We start from the raw sequence: 15,516 nt of genomic DNA, 5'->3' as shown, positions 1-15,516 counted from the left end.
GAGCGCTTTACCACTACACCACTACCGCATTATAAATAATGTCATTGGTAATGATATAGAATGCTATGTCTATCAAATATCTGATTTGGATGGGTTTTTTGATGATCCGTGTTGTTCTAAGTTGTTGCATATATATTTCCTTCATAAAAATGTACAATTCAAGAAACAATTTATAAAAAAAGATCTAATTATTAAAAAAGTATGTGGTATTCCATACAATGATGGGTATGTGTTGGTGCCGTTACACCACAATGTAAATTTTTGAATTATTTATCATTAAATAAAAGAGTTGTTTTGTATAAAAAAAAGTTATAAATACTTAGATAAAAATCCCAATAATAATTGAAGACCTAAGTGCTTAAAGTATTAATTCACAAAGATAATGTTGTCAGAAAATATATTTTAATCGTTTATTTGTAAAATCTTTTTATTTTTAAAAATTAAATTTATAAACAAAGTAATTAAATAAAAATCAAGAAATATAATAATTAAGTAAAGAAAAAATAAATTATTACTTAATGCATTTAATTTAAGTTTTTACAACAAAAAGGCTATATAAATAAAATGATTGAAATATGTTTTCTCTTAATTTTTTTTGTGTGATTTAAGTACTTTGAGCACTATAGTCTTCAATTACAAATAATATTTTTTCTATTAAAATTAAAAAACCAATTAATGAACAAATATAGATATTATAATAATGTTTATGTTTATTTATTTTTTATCATTGTTTTTAAGTAAGATTTTAGTATTTTGTTTTTTTAAATATTTTTCGCTTTTTTTTTTTTAATGAAAAACAAAAATGAACTAACAATAATTATATGTACAAAAAATTGATGATAATAATTAAATTGCATTATTTGATAATAGTAAAAATATTTATCACTATTTGTTTTATTGCAGCAATTTAATAATTGAGGATGTCTGCTTTGCTAATTTTTAGTTAGTATAAACAGAGCATTTATATAATTAAGCAATTAGTCTGAGAAAAAGTTTAACTATTAGTATTTTAGCATTATCAATATGTCTGACTTCCTTATTTTCAACTGGTATAAAAAGAATATTTTTATTTATACGGTCATTCGAAGCCATTTCAAAAAAAGGTAAAATTTACAGCTACATATTTTTGTTTTAATTTCTGTTTTTACTGTTATTATTTTGTAATATATACATATATATATATATATATATATATATATATATATATATATATATATATATATAAATATATATATATATATATATATATATATATATATATATATATATATATATATATATATATATATACATTTAAAACATATAATAATTAATTTCTTTCACATTTATTTTAATAGTTTCACTATTATATTAAACTATTAATAGATTAATTTTTTTCTTTTGAGTTAGATAAACAGGTTTACTATAATTGTCAATTTCACAAACAAAATGTCTTGGACCAGAGCAGTATGGTTTGAATATGCAAAAGATGGCTCATTAGAGGAATATGAACAGACTCTTCCATCAAACTGGGTAAAGTGTAACAAAGTATTTTGGCCTAATAAAAATGTTGAGTCATCAATGAAAAAAATGTCCAATCCAACTGATGATTGGTATCAATTCAAACTGAAATACATCAAGCTAACTGGTAATTGAAGATTTATTAATATTAAATGATGTAATATATAAAAATGTTTTTAAAAAATATTTTATTTTTATTTATAAAAAATATTTACACAAAATTATTATCTTTTATGGGTTCTTTCAATTCGACTAATTTATTTGCACTGTTTTCGATGATCACTTAAATTAGTAACTCCATCAAATGATTGAGTTACTAATTGCATGACTAAACTAATGCCCACTATACTCTTAAAGCACTTCATTGATGTTTCTTTCTAAAATAAATTCTTTAAAGATATAATTTTAAATTATTTCTAGGTCTTTTTATATATTTAATGAGTGCTCATTAAATTTACTAAATAAATAACAGTCATCATTATGTTTTTTCCTTATAATAAGACTTTCAATGTAAACATTAATTGATTCCATCCTAGATGATGACAAAGAAGTATGCGAAGAGTATGGAGATAATGTGACAGCTGGAGAACTGGATAACAATGAAATGATGATTAAGAGTTGTCCCAGCTCATCTGAAAAAAGACATGCAATTATTAAGTATATTCCAAAGCCAGTTCCACCGAAAATGCCAATAATTAAAAATGATATATAATACTCAAAAATGATTATATTTATAACACTATTGTTTTCTTGTATAATAATAATATTCTTGCTGTTAATTAACTTTCTTTTTTTCTTTCATAGGAACTGTTACGCCGGATACAGATGTTCCACAAAAAGCAAAAAGGAACAATTCAAGTCAAAAAATTTCATCTGGTACCTTTTGCCTTAGTGACATATTTATTTTAAATTATTTAAATTTTTTTTAGATTTTCAAAATAACATATTAATGGTTTTTACTATAATAAATGTTATGTCAAATTATTTTAATGTTAAATTGGTTTCTAAAGGTTATACTCAAACCTCTTCTATACATGGTGGTTATTCTGGACTTACTGCTTCATCAACAGCTCACATACCAAAGCCATTTCTTTCAACTACTACCTCTTCTACATGTGATGATTTTTCTATACGCAAACCAACATTAAACAGTCAGACCACTACTAGTATGTTAGAAAGCTCATTCACAAATGTTTCCACCAATTCACCTGCTGTTATTTCTCAATCTTATGTTAATTACAATAGAAGAGATTCTGCTTGTGCTCGGGACGAGTTAAATAGCTCAAAAAATCTCGAAGATAATGGTAGGTTTCTTTACTATATCATTTGTGATTTACAGCTGTCTTTCAACTTGCTGTTGTTTTGTATGCAACATATTCATTCAAGTATATCATTTATTGTCATGGAAAAGGCCAATAAATGTTTGCGAGATAGGTGGGGATGGAAGAAATTCCTGTCCCCTTGCAGCTCAGCTCTCAAACATATATATATATATATATATATATATATATATATATATATATATATATATATATATATATTATATTTATAAAGTACTTTTTGTTTTCAAACTCAGGATTTCAACATATAGTACTACGGAGGTTGGCCCAAATAACCTTGCAAATGAGTGAAATATCCAAAAAGTTAGATGCAGTTAGTGGCACCAGAATGAAAGATGTTGAAGAAGAGATATTAATACAATTTGATGATATAGATGCTTTATATGAGTTCGATCGAAAACTTGGAGCTGACAAAAGGGTTTTTAAAAAGTTTGTAAGTTATTTTTCATTTAAATATAGTGTTGATTAGATTAAAATCTTGTATGATGAACATGGCTACATTTACATTGATAGATCCTATAAGTATATTTTTCATAAATGTGTATATGATCAACTCCCGACCATCATGATTATCATGATCATTAGCATCATCGTCATCATGATCATTAGCATCATCATCATCATTGTGATCATCACCATCATCATCATCACCATCATCATTGTCATCATTATCCTTATCATCAACAGCATCATTTATGTGAATCTATTTATTGTGTCGTAAGTATAATATTTAAATATTATACTTACGACAAAATAATACAAATTTAAAATATTTTATACTAAATTGACTATTATACTGAAATTGACCATTATAGGTAAATTTGTGGGTATTTTTAAAAAACACCCCTCCTCATTGGCAAAACCGCCCTGAAGTCAAGATTTTCAGGAGATCCACATAAATGATGCTGATGATGATAAGAGGCCCTGGCCCAAAACAGAGCTTTTTACAAACCCGGCACCGGCCCCGGGTTACTAGCCGGGTTAGATTTTTTTATAGTATTGTACTCTTTTTCACTGTTTTCTTTTATTTTGTTCAAGTTATTATCTGTTATGAAAGTTAAAGAAAATATTAAAAAAATGTCATAAATACATTAAATAAATCTAAAAAAAATCTAAATATTTATTAAATGTATTTATGACTTTTTTAAAATATTTTCTTTAACTTTCATAACAGATATTAGCTTAAACAAAATAAACAAAAACAGTGAAGAAGATTACAATACTATAAAAAAAATCTAACCCCAGCTAGTAACCCGGGGCCGGTGCCGGGTTTGTAAAAAGCTCTGTTTTGGGCCATGGCCCCGGTCACTTACTAGTAGCAGGATAACCTGACCTGTTATCTGCTAGGATGTTATCTAAAAATTCCATTGAAGATCTAGATGCTCTATTATGCAATATTGCCACATTTCTCCTATAGATATTGTTTTATTTTTATATCAGGTTAATCAGCTATCTTCCATTGGCGGTAACAATGGTAAAAAAAGTGTTGCAAACATGATAAACAGGTTGAAACATTTTTTAAATCAATAGTACTTTCTATTTTTGCAAAGAAAATTAGTTTTTAAAAGCGATTTTTAATTATAGAAAAATAATGTTGAGTTTCTCTTTTGACATGTTTAAGGTTGATGACAAACAGACTTCAATCGAAGTTCAATTTGGTTGGTTCCAAGGGAAAGGTTACTGTGAAGTTACCTATGGAAAATTTAAATGTTTACAAAGCAATAGTTGGTAGCTATAATGTTGATCTCTATATTTTTATATATTTATATTTCTTTTTAAAGGCTGCCTGTTGAAAATAAATGAATTTAGTTGAATTCACAAAAAGTAGATATAAAAATCTTCCTTGAACAAATTGAAAAATAAAATTAAATCAGTTTACATTAAAGTTGTAAACTTCATGTATTCGTATTAAATAGTGTAAATTGAAGACATTCTTTTTTCCTTTATCTACAGTTTTATTCACTTGACCAAATTTGATATTTTTGCATTTATTTTTTAGAATCGATTAAGCGCTGTGAGCCTAAAGCAACAGACAAAGAAACTAGGTCATTTATTGCCTCCTGCCTAAAATATGCACCTTATCGTTTGAATGGAGGTAAACGGAAATCTTGCAACCACGAAATAGAAAACGATGAAGTTCACAAAAGCGATGAAGAAATAAATCAAGGTGACGACGAATGCGAAGTAGAATGTGACGTTGCATCAAACAAAAGCGGAAGTAGTAGCGAAAAATAAAAATAAACTATCTTACTTTCCCCCACTTATTAAACTTTGTAACAAATACTTTTTTGTAAATTTTTTAAATGTTATCTTTCGAAAACGTTTATAAAACGTAAGTTGTTTTTTCGACGTTGAATCGATGTTGATATTTCAACGTAGATTTCTTGTTTCCAAATCAACGCTTAAATCAACGTTTGTAAATCAACGTACGCTCAACGTTGATTTATTGACGTCGAATCAATGTTGATATTCCAACGTCGATATTTTGTTTCCAATTCGACAAATAAATCGACGTCTGTAAATCAACGCGTTATCAACGTTGAATCAACGTTGAAATGCTTGCTGGGTATATATATATATATATATATATATATATATATATATATATATATATATATATATATATATATATATATATATATATATATATATATATATATATATAAACTAAATAATTATAACAATCGATTTATTTTAATCATTACTCAGAGTTTCAGCAAATAGCGTGAAGACTTGCGTCAAGAAGTGTCGCCATGAAAACAAATATATAATGAATAACTTTAATGTCATCAAAGAAGACACTCCACTGTATTTTTAATATATTTTTTTTGTCGTTATTTTTTTGAGATTTGTAACAACTGATGATCGCTATTTGCTTGAAACTGTGAGTAATGTTTTAAATAAATCGAGTGTTATCATTATTTAGTTTTTTACTATATACTGCTCTACTTTGGTATTGAGCACTCTTTAACAAGAAATATTTACACAATTACTACAATATTAGGGTTGCCAGATGTCCCGGTTTTACGGAGGAGAACACTGTAAAAAAGTTTATTTTTACAGATTTGGCGCTGTAGTCTCCAGTCTCCTCCGTAAAAACGGGACATCTAGCAACCCTATACAATATATATATATATATATATATATATATATATATATATATATATATATATATATATATATATATATATATATATATATATATATATATTATACATACATACATATATATATATATATATATATATATATATATATATATATATATATATATATATATATATATATATATATATATGTATATATATATATATATGTATATATATATATATATTTATTAAGCAATTATTTTTTTTTACTACAATCAAGTAATGAAATTTTTTTTTATTATTATTATTATATTTCTTATTATAATAATATTATTGTATGATTTAAAAAGAAAAATAAATATCTTGTCGTTGTTGTTGTTATTGTTGTTGTTGTTGTTGTTGTTGTTGTTGTTGTATAACAATAAAGCCTTTTTTTTACATTTATATGTAAACAACTTAATATTTGTATATGACATTGGGTAAACATCAGTCATTTTGCTTACATAAAATACAAAAAATTCAATGGAAAAGAGTGAATCTGTAAAAACAATTTAAAAGCTTTAAATTCCCTAAATATAACCTCAACTATCACAACATTCGCCTGTTTGCTTTTTTTAAATGTTTCTGACTAAACCATTATTTTGATTAACCTGAAGCAGTTATTACCACCACTAACAGAAACAAAACTGTATATTTTTATAGTTTTAATTTAAAATGATCAAAATCATTACTTTAAATTTTAAAAATGATCATTTTTAAAATTTAAAAATGCAAGTGTCTCAATGGAAAACAACACAGTGAAAAAATACACCGAAAAAAAAAATTCTCTTTTTACAATGTTCTCTAATTGCAATGTAAATATAATGTATACAAAAAGTATAATGCCTGTAAATTAAATTTTTAAATTTATTTTACACACAATACGAATTATATATGGCAACCATTGAGTAAGTTTTGTAATGATTTTTTTATTATCAGGTTAGACCTTTTTGGGAACCTTATGGGAAACCTTTCAAATCCCTAGGTCTTTCGGCTCTGATAAAAACCAAATAAAACCCAATCAAGCAAATTTGCCTAATTTTTTTACCATATGGGGCCCGTCCGGAAAACAAAACACTTACCCGTCAAAATCCTGTTCCTAGACAAAAACCATACGGTACCCGTCTGTCAATGTTGGTTGGATATTTATACAAAAAAACTAATATCATATTTAATGGTGAATGGAGAACTATTCCACCAGAAAACTCTTAATTATTAAAAATTTTAGTTTTTTTTAATTTTTTGAACAGCTGAGCAAGTGTTTTGCCAACTTCTGGCAAAACACTTGCTCACAGTAGCTGTGGGTAAACCCATGTACTTATTATTTATTTATTTATATATATAAAAGCCCGTCTAACTTTTGCCACAAGGAAGTAAGACAATAATGAAAACCCACGAGTCATTTTTAAAATATTATTTGCATTTTCTTGTGGCGTTACTTTTCATAAACGTAAATGTTAATGAATTCTTTTAAGTAGTTATTGTTGTAATTGCATGTAAAACTTTGTAAAATTTTTAACTTTTTACTAAAGAAAGAAAAAGAGAAAAATTCATATATAAAAAAAAATAAATAGTTATAACAACTTTTTATATAGAGCTTCATAAAAAGCATAAAACGAGAAAATGATTATAACTATAATTTATACGTTATATTGTAAGAACTTTGCATAGATTTTTCTGCAGATTATTTTCACCAGATGGGTCCCTAATGGGAAACCCGTAAAAATCCCAGTTTTTCAGCCCTTATAATCACCAGATGCGGCCCACATCACTATTTTTTCTTAATTTTTCAACGGTGCTGGAAACCAGAACGCAAACCCTTCTAAATCCCGTTCCCGTTAGTCCTGTTAAAAATCATATGGTACCCGTCTGTCAATGTTCGCTGGGTACCTACACGATGATAAATCTGGCCACATATTTTAAAACATGGAGGCCCATGATTTAATGGTTGAACTACAGTTGCTTTAAAAGAAGCTAAAGAAAGACAGGCATTATAATTTCGAATATGTTTAAAAAAATTAACATTAGCATTACGATCTACATAACTCCCTGTAAATAAATCCTGTAAAACTTGTGTAAATGGTCAAAGTGAGGCAAAACTACCATATCATTATGACAACATAGAAAATGTGTTTCATCTGGAAACTTCTTAGCACCCCAGTGCTGACAAATTTGATTTATTTCTCCTAAATAACTATAATCTGGAATAGCATTACTTCTTCCTTTAGAATACATTCGTCCTTGTCCAACAGATCTTCTTACATTTTGGCGACGATTAACTTTGCCTCAATTTAGCCTACTTCTTTCATTTTGGCGACGATTAACTTTATCTTGATGAAGCCTATTTCTTTCATTTTGTACATGACTATTTCAGCTCGTCTAAGTCTATTTCTTTCATTTCGTCTACGATTATTTTCAACACGCCTCATAGCACTTCCCAGTAAACTCACAAACGTTTATTAAACGTCGAAACAACGTTAAGATAAAGGGTTTAGATTTGGTCGATTATACGATCAAAATGAAATCCAGATTAACGTTTAGATCAAACCTCCATAAAATATCGAGATTACAACGTATTTTTGGCGTCTATTATAGGATTAATAAAGGTATATAAAGCGTATATTATACGTATATAAAGCGTTTAGATTTAGTTCAATTAGCGTATATAAATTGTTTAGATTTAGTCTAATTATTCGTATATTAAACGCTTAGATTTAGTCTAATAAACGTCTAAAACGTGTTTAGATTTAGTCTAATAAATGTATATGAAGCGTTTAGATGTAGTCTAATTAAAGGTATGTTAAACGTTTAGATTTAGTCAAATAAACGTATGTATATCGTTTAGATTTAAATCTAATTAAATCCAACCTAATACACACACACACACACACACACACACACACACACACACACACACACACACACACACACACACACACACTCTCACACACACATATACTATTTATAACTTTTCGTAATTTACTACTTTTATACTATATATACCCATTATAAACTAATAAAATACGCTATAGTTTGGATTTACCTTACAAATAGCAAGGGGAGGGGGGTCCTTAAACTATATTTGTTTATGTTTCAATAACTCTAAAAATGTTAATCGCAGTATCCATTATGCCTTCGCAGTAGCAATGTGACAATTTATAATATCAGTGTGATAATTTATAATATCAATTTACGTCTAAAAAATTCATTTTGCAAGAACACACCTAAACAAATATTTTTTGTAAACTTAATCTCATTTAGCAGAAAATAAAAGTTTAAATTAGTATTAAGTTAAAGATTACTAATAAAATTATTAAACTTATAAAAATGTATTTTGGATCAGTGTCCTCTGGTTTCTCAAAAATCTTTTTAGTATACCGTCCAACGCATGTTCATCAAGCGCCGTTTCTTGTTCATCATGCGCCAGTTCTTTGTTCATCGGCGCCGGTTGTTGGGCAACATTATCATTCATATTCGTTTCCTGATCGTCTTTTTCTACATTTTGATCATCGTTAATAACATCTTTTTTAATCTCGAAGATTTATTTTTTTGGCCCCCCTACTCGCCACGAGGCCTGTTTTAAATACTTGAGCTACTGACATATTGGGAAAATTGTACATTAGAGAATCTAAAAAAAACAAATAATGAAGTTAATAATAAATCGATTATTCAATTTTTTATGTAGCTTCAAGGTTACAAAAATAGACTGTCAATAGTCAATTTTTGTAACGACAAAAAATCTGGACGGACTTGGGTGTTGACCTAATCAGTTGGTTCGATGTTGTGAGAGGCAGACTTGACTGGGTAGATTTCGGTGTCGACCTGATTGGTATGTTTGATGCTGTTAACAGAAAACACGACTGGGTAGTTTTTTTGGGTAATATTAGGTCATTTATTGCTGATGTTGGTTGTGATTGAGAAGGTTTGATGCTTGATGTAGGCTTTGGATGAGCAAGGAAACTTTGATGGACTGAATTAGTAGATTTAGATAAAGTATTAATTTGTCTACAATGTAAACGTAAACTTAGTTTGCTGGGCGCATTTGGAGGAGTGAGAAACTTGGACAACTCTTGTAAAACAACAACAAAAAATAAAATAATTAACTTAAAATAATCTTTCAAGTAAATTGTTGCAAAGGATTTTAATTTCGACAACACAAAAAACTAATTGTTATTTCTTGAATGGGAATGAAAAATAGATTGACATCACTAAAGTATTAAAATCGTAAAAGCAGAAATCAAAATTCATAATCAGATATAAAACCGCACAATTTGACTCTTGTGGATAATTGTGGTCATGACTATCTAAAATATAAAAAAATGAATATAATTCTAGCCAAAACATTATAAAAGTGTATATATTAATGATTTTGTTTTCAAAAATACTTTTAATATTTCTTGAAAATATCAAAAAAATGTTTTTCTACTTTAGACCACTTACTTAATTTTTATAATTTTCTTTCGGTTTAATAAATACTTTTTAGAAATTGAACTAGATTTTAGGATTTCTATAAGTTTTAATTATTTTTTTTTAACCGTCTTCACTTTCAACAAGACTGCAAACAACCACCGTTTACTGAGCTTTACCCTTATTAGGGGATAATAGAATGAGTTGCCTAGTCATACAAATAGAGACACAAGCAAAATTTATGCATAAAGTCAAGAAGATCCACAATTCAACATCCTAAACTGGAAACAATGTATTGTAAATACATCTACGTCAGCCTAATAGATAAAGAAGGGGTGCGAAGCTGGTTAACGGATAGAATCTATTTACCCCTAAGTCTTTGCCTAGGAGACCTTCTACAAGACAGTAGCCGTGTGCAAACTATTACCTTTTATTACTTTTTTTTCTAACTTAGTTAATTAAAATTCTTACAACTAAATTAAAAATTTTAAAATCACTCGACCTTATAAATTAAAACAATTAGCGAATATTTTATAAGATATTCAGAAGTTGTTTAAACTTGCCACAAGCATTATTAAGTATAAAAAATTTATTTTCAATATGAAACAGATACATATAAAAAGCATAGTTTTTTGCAGTGATTTTGGCAAATATTTGTAGTATCAATTTATTAGTATAATTTATAAAAAAAAAACTTTTTTTTTTCCTATGCTTTTTAATTTGAAATAATGTTAGGAGTACTTAGTACTTAGATCCCTTTAAGAACTTGTATACCATAATATCTCCACTCTCATGTTTAGAAAAACGACTTCTTCCATTTATTCACAAGTATCATGGAGACTTTAACTATTTATTTTGGCCAGATTTAGCAAGTCCTCATTATTCTGAAGATTCTCTAAATTGGATGGACCAATATGTTTATTACGTTGATAAAGAATCCAATCCCCCAAATGTGCCTCTAGCACGACTAATTGAAAATTTTTGGGGACATTTGGCACAGAAGGTTTACGAGGGAGATTGGCAAGCTTCAACAGAGCAAGTTTTGATTGATCGCATTAAACTAAAACTACAACAAATTGATTTAAACCTTTTACAGTCGCATATGAAAGGCGTCAGAGCAAAATTGAGATCAATTGCAGATGGTCGTGTTTTTTCATATAAAAAATAATATAATTTTATTAAAAGATAAATGCTTTATTTTTAAAAATATAATAGCAGTTTGTTTTTTTATTTATAAATAAGTTATTGACGTTTTTATTTTGTCCGATAACTTCCGCATCATCCGTTAAATCTTATTTTAATTGTTTAATTATATTAAAATAAATTAAATGTAATAAAAAAAAAAATTATTCCACCTTAATTTAAATTATTAAATTATTACAACATACCATCTGAATATTCTATATAGTCTGTCTGTAGCTTTCTTTTTTTTATTCGTTTCTCCACAAGAGGTTCATCAATGTCTGTTGATGTTGTATATTCAAAGTTTTTACATTCCTGAAAGCTATCTGAAAATGCAATTTTCAAAATACAGATATATACAGATACAAAATTTAATATTAGAAGAATATATTGAAGAAATAGATATATTTATAGATATACAATTTATTTTAATGATTATATTTTGTCTTTTAAAAAAAAAACCATCAAAGAAGACAAATTTTTTAGTTTCCTCTAAAAAATTATACCTGAACAGAATTTTATTTTCACTAGTTCAAATTTGAACCAGTTGGGTTGAGGCTCAGCTCTCTGCTCATATAAATGCTTAACATTTTTTGGAGGCCATCTAACAAATTTTTCTTCTACCCAATTGTTTGGCAAAGTCCCTTCTTAATCTCTAGATTTTTCCTTCCAAGCTGCTCGTATCCATACCATTATGCTAAATAAATGTTATATTAATATTTATATTATGCGGGAATGTAATATATATATATATATATATATATATATATATATATATATATATATATATATATATATATATATATATATATATATATATATATATATATATATATATATATATATATATATATATATATATATATATATACTATATGTTTAGCAAATTAATCTGGTTATTTTTGGTTAGGACTATCCAATAATTTTTATCTGATAACTGTGTGCATAAATTTTGGGTTAAAGCATCTTTTAACCTAAACCTAACATTATAAAAGTTTAAACTTTATTTATATTTAACCTGGAAAACAAAATCTTATAAAATTATTATCTTAAAAGTATTAAAATGTTTAAACACAGCAAGCCAAACTTTAAAATTTGAAAAAAAATACCAAATACTGTTATAGCATAAAGAAATTTATTAGAATATTATTAAAAACTAATGGAAAATCAATATCTATTTATTTTATTTATAATGTACTACTACTCGTTACAATGCAGAAACCGCATTAGGACATATCCATCTCCACACGGCAGTTTAAGCCTCTTTTTGGCAATATCCTCATTACTCACCAGTTTTGTTTGGGTATGTTTATGGCGGTTTTCTGAATAGTAGATATCTATAATTGCTGAAGAGCATGGTTCTATAAAACAAGGCTGTAGATAGGAACAGTCAAAAAGACAGCAGAAATACCCATTTGTTCTAACTTCTATAATCTGAGCATAAGTGTCATTTTTAAAAAACACAATTGAGTCTCTAGGATGTGTTGATAGCTTCCAATCTCTTTGTTTTAATTTAATATTACTTTTTTGAACAAGTTCAATATTTTCATAACCTTCAATCCTCTTAGCAACTTGGACAAGTGGGTTTTTTGGCGCCCGAACATACTTTTTAGCGACTGTAAAAAATTTTCAAACAGAAAAGCACTAACTTCATCAAGCGATAAATTAAAAAAACGTACATCATTTGCAAGGTGGAGTAAATGATGAACATTATATACAACATAACTCTCCATACAACCTTTGACAGGGAAAAACATAATGTTCTAGTTGTTTTTGCGCACACTCAAGATATTCAACTTGTTTATCTTTATCAGATGAAAGTAAAATAGTAACAGCAACAGACAATGTTAAAAAATGTTTGTACAAATCCGGTTTTAATACGCTCTTTAAAGTAACTTGACCTGTATATAACAAGAATTAACGGAATTCTGTAGCCTTCCACCTATCCAATTCAATCAGTGCCCGAGGGAGCCTTGCAAACTCACTAGGGATACACTTTCTTAGATTAAGGAGAAATCTTCGTTTTTCAAAAATTGAAGCATTCATCTAACCACACCCAAACAAACTAAGTGCATGTAGTCTAGAGAAAAAATACTTAAACAGTTATTTGTTATTTGTACTAATGATGTTGGACGATGCTGGTGACTATTGATATAAGCCAAGTTGAGGAATTCTTCTTCAGTGCGTCTTTCTGCATTAAAACAACCTGGGTTAACAAATGTTATACGTCTATTAACTGACATTCCAACTGCACAACATCGTTCACACCTATGCAAACTATTCTGGCCTTTAATATTTTTTAAAACAGCCCTAGCAGATGCATCCCACACAAATGACTGCAATAACAATATATAGCTTTTTTCTCCATAACTAAATCCATACTCTTGGAGGTGCTTAACCTAATAAATAAAATCTTGCAAAAAATCATCTACAGAGTTTGGTTTTGAATTTCCACTAAAAAGTGCAGCAATCATAGAAGTAGAATGATTTATAGAACATAATATTGGCCAAAATTGTAAGCTAGATGATTTGTACAAAGGTATGCCATTCACATTTACTTTCAAGTTCAAAATTTCATTACTGTCGTCTCTTTCTAAAGATTGTTTGATGATTTTTTCAAGCCCAAAATACAAATAGTCACCACCACATTTTTTGTATGTAACTAAAATTGTTTTAGTACATTTTAAAAGAGTGCGACTGTCCTTTGGAAGATCAAAACAATACTTCCGCAAGACACTAAGCACTCCATTCACTTGAACATGCGTCATTTTACATCTAACTGCCAAATCAGCCAAATCATTTCTCAAACTTTCTTCATTGCTATCATCTGATTCTGCATCACCTTCACTTTCCGAGCTACTAATAATAAAACTCAGGTTATTAGTTTCAAAATCATCATCATTATAGTTATCAAAATTAGATACGTCAATATCATGTCTAGATAAAGATTGTAACATCTCAACATTATCCTGTTTATCAGCATTTAAAAAACTCCCCATTTCTTTTATCACCTTTCGATATTTTTATTGGTACTCATAAGTCATTTCCTATCAATAAAATGCACTGCAAACCTAATTTAAAACATAAAACTATTATGTGTATATATATATATATACACATATATATATATACATATATATATATATATATACATATACATATATATATACATATATATATATATATACATATACATATATATATATATACATATACATATATATATATATATACATATACATATATATATATATACATATACATATATATATACATATATATATATATATACATATATATATATATATATACATATATATATATACATATATATATATATATATATATATATATATATATATATATATATATATATATACATATAATCAATTGTATTATATTGTATATTACAAAATCAATATATTTAATATGTAATATATTTACATATAGTTTTCATATTACAAACACTCAACAGATTTTATGTCATTCGAAGCAGGAAAAAATATAAATGATAAATAACAACTAGTAAATCAATAAATTATAAATAATTTTTAATTAGTAAATTAGTAAATATTGAGGTTATGCCCTCTTGGATAACATAAAAAAATACTCTTACTTATAAATTATAATTATATTTACAATAACTTGTATCGTGAGAAACAGTGGATATGCTTAGATGCATAATCACTTTTTCTCATGATAAACATGATGTTTACTTTCTTATAAGAAAGTGGACATGTGTCCATACATGCATACGTGTTCATTAAAGGCATGGTGTACACCATGCCTTTATACATGGCTAAATTTTAGCATTATTAAAAAATATATCCACTTTTTCTCATGATACAATTTTTCCTAATTCTATAATAATCACTTATTGAATATTTTATATTACCTAGTAATTACAGCTTTGCTTATTACAAAATAGATCATCACCCAAACATTGATGTAGTTTCAAA

General features: G+C 27.1%; 1 protein-coding gene and 1 long non-coding RNA gene across 3 annotated transcripts in view; one reads left to right on the top strand and one right to left on the bottom strand.

The window, feature by feature from the left end:
* The window catches only part of LOC136076912 (uncharacterized), a 7,096-nt gene extending 1,925 nt beyond the window's left edge, over positions 1-5,171 (top strand). Inside the window, exons 2-10 of one of the 2 annotated variants that reach the window (XM_065790775.1) lie at positions 1,006-1,103; positions 1,390-1,627; positions 2,037-2,157; positions 2,305-2,376; positions 2,511-2,804; positions 3,077-3,273; positions 4,281-4,345; positions 4,462-4,568; positions 4,840-5,171. In XM_065790775.1, the coding sequence (XP_065646847.1) occupies positions 2,145-2,157; positions 2,305-2,376; positions 2,511-2,804; positions 3,077-3,273; positions 4,281-4,345; positions 4,462-4,568; positions 4,840-5,075 (984 nt within the window). In that variant the 5' untranslated portion in view covers positions 1,006-1,103; positions 1,390-1,627; positions 2,037-2,144 and the 3' untranslated portion in view covers positions 5,076-5,171. Of the gene's footprint in view, positions 1-1,005; positions 1,104-1,389; positions 1,628-2,036; positions 2,158-2,304; positions 2,377-2,510; positions 2,805-3,076; positions 3,274-4,280; positions 4,346-4,461; positions 4,569-4,839 lie in introns of those variants that run through there. The other variant, XM_065790776.1, reaches the window with a different exon arrangement.
* Positions 5,172-11,795: 6,624 nt separating this feature from the next.
* LOC136076505 (uncharacterized) lies at positions 11,796-12,223 on the bottom strand. The gene is made up of 2 exons (XR_010636324.1): positions 12,064-12,223; positions 11,796-11,883 (listed from the first exon to the last, which is right to left on the bottom strand). It is a non-coding gene; the product is annotated as an uncharacterized LOC136076505 (long non-coding RNA).
* Positions 12,224-15,516: the final 3,293 nt, after the last annotated feature.

Source organism: Hydra vulgaris, chromosome 02 (genome assembly GCF_038396675.1).
Source record: "Hydra vulgaris chromosome 02, alternate assembly HydraT2T_AEP".
Classification (NCBI taxonomy): domain Eukaryota; kingdom Metazoa; phylum Cnidaria; class Hydrozoa; order Anthoathecata; family Hydridae; genus Hydra; species Hydra vulgaris.
This window is presented reverse-complemented; position numbering and strand designations above follow the sequence as displayed.